At 39.1% G+C, this 6,000-nt stretch overlaps 1 protein-coding gene across 1 annotated transcript; it reads left to right on the top strand.

The window, feature by feature from the left end:
* Positions 1–5,359, top strand: LOC103347292 (zinc finger protein 420). The gene is made up of 3 exons (XM_051841448.2): positions 1–631; positions 881–973; positions 2,152–5,359. The coding sequence occupies exons 1-3, from the start codon at positions 430–432 to the stop codon at positions 4,506–4,508; spliced, it is 2,652 nt and encodes an 883-aa protein (XP_051697408.2). The 5' UTR covers positions 1–429; the 3' UTR covers positions 4,509–5,359.
* Positions 5,360–6,000: the final 641 nt, after the last annotated feature.

The following is a 6,000-nucleotide window of genomic DNA, read 5'->3' as shown; positions in this document are numbered from 1 at the left end:
TGATGCAGAGATAGAGTATCTGAGCTGGCTTCATAAACACTAAGTTAAGTCTGTAATGTCTCAATTTAAAATATTTTTTTCTCTGCCATAATTGCATTTACTGTGCATGGTGTTTTCCTGGAAATTCTTCTCTGTTCAATCTCTTCATAGCTTCCCTGATGGTTTCTTGTCTTTTTCCCTGAATACTTCTACATTCTTCTGAACATTGCTCATTCCAGAGTGACTATTGTCCCCCTTTCAGCCTCCTGTGCAATTGCCCTTGACATAGTCTGGCCTTTCTGAACAGAAATTCCTGTTTCCCTCCAGCTTGGGCATTTTTCACAGCCTTTATACCACAGGTTTGATCCCCTGTTGAATGCTTCTGTGTGGCTGTCCAAATGCTCAACAAATCTGAAATGAAATGGCATCCTTCCTTCTTCCTCCATATGCATGCAGAAGTTATACAACTGCCATTTTTTGTTATGTGACAGAGTTGACATGTTGACCAGGAGTGTTCTATCACAGGTGATGATAACATTTGAAGACCTGGCTGTGTACTTTACCTGGGAGGAATGGCAGAACATGAACCAAGCTCAGAAAATCCTGTACAGGGATATGATGCTGGAGACCTACAGCAGCCTGTTCTCCTTGGGTGAGTGACACTCATCACATGCCCAGTGGTAACATTTTCTCACTATTTGAGAAATAAGTGAGCACTATTAATAAACTTTATAACTGAGGGACAGGAATAGAATTTGAGTCCATGAAGAATCTGATTATATACCATCTGAGAAGGAATTCAAATTGGAACATTTGTTGCATAGCTCCTGGACCATGCTGTTCACCTTTAATTAACCCAAGATAGTGATTTCACAAAGTGTTACATTATTTCCATTACTAGGGCACTGCATGACCAAACCTGACTTGATCTTGAAGTTGGAGCAAGGAGCAGAGCCCTGGATGGGGGAAGAATGCTTACATCATAGCCTCCCAGGTGAGTGTGTACATAATGGTCAGGGAGGCCAAAGTAGAATCATTGCAGCAGATGTTGAGTGGTGGTCTTTCTCTTAATTTTTTCCAAGTCTTACTTCAGACACAGTTATTCTACAGTATCTATGGAGATCAGTATCTCTGGTAAAGGCAAAGGAAATGAAGTTTCATGTGTAAATCGGCAACTGATCAAAATCTCCAGAATTGCATATTATCACAGAGGAGTGTTTATGTAAAAAATGAAAGGAGGTCACCAGGAATGACAACTGCACAATGAGATAGAAATAAATTTTGAAGAAATTAAGCAGATTCTGGTCTGCAGAAACAAATTCTTTAAATTGCTTGTGAATGTATACCGAAGGTGGTATATTGGGACTTTCTGTAACTATTGTAGTTCTCAGAGGCTGAGGATATCAGATTTCCTTAGAAATATGGGGAAACTGTAATAGAGTGCAGATAAAACAGTTTTTCATTAGAAAAATCCCACAAATGCTGTTTCCCTGGGAAGACAGAACATGAGACAACCACAGATGCAAATCTTGTCCCTTAAATGTGATCCTGCTTGGAATACAGACACATTAAACTCTTCTCCACCTGCAAGAAAATGATCCAGCAAAAGTTTCCCATATTGATGTTTGAAATATCAGAGAAGTACAAAACAGACAATTTTAGAAAAATGAACTGGAATGAATAGGACAAGGAAAAATTGATTTCTTGGCAATAGCTGATTATTTTTACCAAACATATGTCCTTTCTTTAAAATCTTATATAGTTGTTTCACCTTTGTGAAAGGCAGAAAGTCAGTGAGAGGAGAAACAGTGAGAAAGAGATTTCCTATTAGCTACCTCCCCAGATACCTGCAGCAGTTAGGTCTGACTAATTTGAAGCCAAATGCCTGGCATTCCAACTATTCCAATCTGATGTATCACAGGGTCCCAAGCACAAGAACCATTATCTCCTGCCCCCTGGTATACATTAGTAGAGAGCTGTATTTGAAGCAGAGTATCCTGGGCTTAAATTGGCACTGTGTTTGGATGCAGACATTCCAAGCAATGACTTGTATTCATTTTGTTAATTCTATCCCTCTTAAATACAAGTAACTTCATTCCTTTTACATGAGTATGCCAGGAAAAAGAATTATATTTGATTTATTGACAGCACCATTTTTTTTTCTCACTTCAGTTGCCACGAAAAGGGATGACCTGATTAGGAAAAACCAGAAAAGTCAGGACAAAAATCTGAACCAGAATGTTATGAAAAACAATAAGACATCAACTCCCAAGATCATTGAATTAAGAAAAACACTTCGTTTAAGTTCAAACCATATTCCAAAACTGAGTATCAAAAAGAGAATCTATTCAGGAATGAAACCTGAAGAATGCAATGTATGTCACAATGTGTATCTGCACTGTGGGCCTGTTCAACTACAAACTGGAGAAAAATTTGATGCTACTAATGTGCCTGGGAATGCTCTCCAGATCTGTGAGGCTCTTAATCAACAGCACAAAAATCAGACTGTGCAACAGTCATTTGAACCAATCGGAAAAGGCAAAGTCTTCAAAAGGAAAAATATATTTTGTCAATCTGAGAGGCATTTTATGGTAGAAAGTAAGAAGTCAACTGCCAATATTGGCAAGACAACTCAAATAGAACATGATTTCCATAAAAATTCTAACCTCAGTATGCATCAACAAAGTCCCAGAAGAGAGAAAGTTTATGAATATAGTAGTTCTTTGGAACCTGTCATTGATCAATCACCTCTTAAAATAAATCATAGACCACATATAGGGAAGAAACCCTATGCATGTAAGCCTTGTGGAAAATCATTCAGTTATAAATTCTGCCGTGCAATTAATTACGGTACTCACGTAGTGGAAAACTCTCATGTGTTTAATGAACATGGAGAAGCCACTTACCAGAAGTCACATCTCATAAATCATCAGAGAATTCACTCAGGTGAGAAACCTTATGAATGTAATGACTGTGGAAAATACTTTGGTCAGAAGTCACACCTCATAAAGCATCAGATAATTAACACAGGGAATAAACTTTATGAATGTAATAACTGTGGAAAAGCTTTTGGCCTAAAGTCACACCTCATAAATCACCAGAGAATTCACATGGGAGAGAAACCTTATGAATGCAGTGACTGTGGAAAAGCCTTTCACTATAAATCAATCCTCACAAAGCATCAGAAAATTCACACAGGGGATAAGCCTTATGAATGTAATGACTGTGGAAAAGCCTTTGGCCGGAAGTTCCATTTCATAAATCATCAGAGAATTCACACAGGGGAGAAACCTTATGAATGCAATGACTGTGGAAAAGCCTTTCGCTGTAAATCAGTCCTCACAAATCATCAGAGAATTCACACAGGGAAGAAACCTTATGAATGCAATGAGTGTGGAAAAGCCTTTGGCCAGAAGTCACACCTCATAACACATCAGAAAATTCACACAGGGGTGAAACCTTATGAATGCAGTGACTGTGGAAAAGCCTTTCGCTGTAAATCGGCCCTCACAAAGCATCAGAGAATTCACACAGGGGATAAGCCTTATGAATGTAATGACTGTGGAAAAGCCTTTATGTGGAAGTCTTGTCTCATCCTACATCAGAGAATTCACATTGGGGAAAAACCTTATGAATGCAATGACTGTGGTAAAGCCTGTAACCAGAAGTCAAACCTCATAACTCATCAGAAAATTCACACAGGAGAGAAACCTTATGAATGCAATGAGTGTGGCAAAGCTTTTGGCCAGAAGTCACACCTCATAACTCATCAGAAAATTCACACAGGGGTGAAACCTTATGAATGCAGTGACTGTGGAAAAGCCTTTATGTGGAAGTCATGTCTCATCCTACATCAGAGAATTCACACGGGGGAAAAACCTTATGAATGCAGTGACTGTGATAAAGCCTTTGGCCAGAAGTCACATTTCATAAATCATCAGAGAATTCACACAGGGGAGAAACCTTATGAATGCAATGAGTGTGGGAAAGCCTTTGGCCAGAAGTCACACCTCTTAAGGCATCAGAAAATTCACACAGGGGAGAAACCTTATGAATGCAGTGACTGTGGAAAAGCCTTTGGCCGGAAGTCCCATTTCATAAATCATCAGAGAATTCACACACGGGATAAGCCTTATGAATGTAATGACTGTGGAAAATCCTTTATGTGGAAGTCACATCTCATCCTACATCAGAGAATTCACATGGGGGAAAAACCTTATGAATGCAATGACTGTGGTAAAGCCTTTGGCCGGAAGTCACAGCTCATAACTCATCAGAAAATTCACACAGGAGAGAAACCTTATGAATGCCATGAGTGTGGGAAAGCCTTTGGCAAGAAGGCATACCTCATAAATCATCAGAGAATTCACACAGGGGAGAAACCTTATGAATGTAATGACTGTGGAAAAGCCTTTGGGAAGAAGTCACACCTCATAAATCACGAAAGAATTCACACAGGAGAGAAACCTTATGAATGTAATGACTGTGGAAAAGCCTTTCGCTGTAAATCAGCCCTCACAAAGCATTAGAGAATTCACACAGGGAAGAAACCTTATGAATGTAATGACTGTGGAAAAGCCTTGGCCGGAAGTCCCATTTCATAAATCATCAGAGAATTCACACAGGGGAAAAGCCTTATGAATGTAATGACTGTGGAAAAGCCTTTATGTGGAAGTCACATCTCATCCTACATCAGAGAATTCACACGGGGGAAAAACCTTATGAATGCAATGACTGTGGAAAAGCCTTTCTTAAGAAGTCATCTCTCATCCTACATCAGAGAAGTAATACAGAGGAGAAACCCTATGAATACAATGACAGTGGGAAACCATTTGGTCACAAATCAAGCCTCATAAGTCATCAGAGAATTCACACAGCATAGAAAGATTATGAATGTAATGACTGGAAAAGCCTTTCTGAGTAAGTCAGCTCTAGCACCCACATCAGAGAATTCACACAGGGGAAAAACCTGATGAATGTAAAGACTGGAAAAGTCTTTACCCATAAGTCAAACCTCAAAAGGCATCAGAGAAGTCACACAGGGGATAAACCTTCTGAATGCAATGACTTGGAAAAGCCTTTGGCCAAAAGTCAAGCCTTGTAAATAATTAGAGAAGCCATACAGGAGAAACCTTATGAATGTAATGACTGTGGAGAAGTTTTCTTTGCAAATTTCTATGCAATTCAGAGCTCAATGAACATCAAAGAAGTCACAGGAGAGAAAATTTATGATGGCAATGACTGTGCAGAAGCCTCTTCATATGACAAACATCACAAAGCATCAGAGAATTCACATGGGGAGAAATGTCATGAATAATGATAGTAGAAAGCCTTTTGTTATAATTTTCAACTAATAAAACATCACAGAATTAACAGGGAATTTTCCACACAATTGCCTTTTTGTGCAAGTTCCTTTTCATTAAATAACAGAATCCATCAAGGGAGAACAATAAGATTATAGTCAGTGTGGATATGCCTTTGGTGCCAATTATACCTCATCAAGCATAACAGAATTCACATGGGGAAAATCTTATGAATGTAATGACTCAAAGTCTTTTACCATAACTTAGCCCACATTGCACATCATCAAATTCATACAGGGAAAAAAACCTTTGAAAGTAATCTTGTGGAAAAGCCTTTACTTAGAAGTCATATCCCACAAGACATCAGAGAATTCACATGGGGGAGAAATCTTATGAATGTAATGAGTGTTGGAAAGCTTTGCCAAAATCTCAGGTACAACATTAGAGAATTCACAAAGTGGAGATCTCATGAATGAAATAAATGTGGGAAAGCTTTTTGTCATAGGTCATACCTCATAATCCATCATCTATTTTGAATGGGAGAGACTTTGAGAATATAATAAGGGGTTGGCTCTGTGGCTCATTTGGTTAATCATCCCCCTGTGGTACCGGCATTTCATATGGGCACCAGGTTCTAGTACTGGTCACTCCTTCCAGTCCAGGTCTCTGCTGTGGCCTGGGAAGGCAGTGAAGGATGGCTCAAGTCCTTGGGCCCCTG

This window comes from Oryctolagus cuniculus, chromosome 17 (genome assembly GCF_964237555.1).
Source record: "Oryctolagus cuniculus chromosome 17, mOryCun1.1, whole genome shotgun sequence".
Classification (NCBI taxonomy): Eukaryota; Metazoa; Chordata; class Mammalia; order Lagomorpha; family Leporidae; genus Oryctolagus; species Oryctolagus cuniculus.
The sequence above is the reverse complement of the archived record's forward strand: the minus strand, read 5'-3'. Positions and strand labels throughout refer to the sequence as shown.

What these genes read in the sequence shown, in the direction of transcription:
- LOC103347292 (XM_051841448.2), top strand. Translation starts at nt 430, where the DNA reads ATGCAGAAGTTATACAACTGCCATTTTTTGTTATGTGACAGAGTTGAC. An exon ending in CAGCAGCCTGTTCTCCTTGG is followed by an intron (nt 632 to 880) that starts GTGAGTGACACT and finishes TTCCATTACTAG; the next exon opens with GGCACTGCATGACCAAACCT. An exon ending in CTTACATCATAGCCTCCCAG is followed by an intron (nt 974 to 2,151) that starts GTGAGTGTGTAC and finishes TTCTCACTTCAG; the next exon opens with TTGCCACGAAAAGGGATGAC.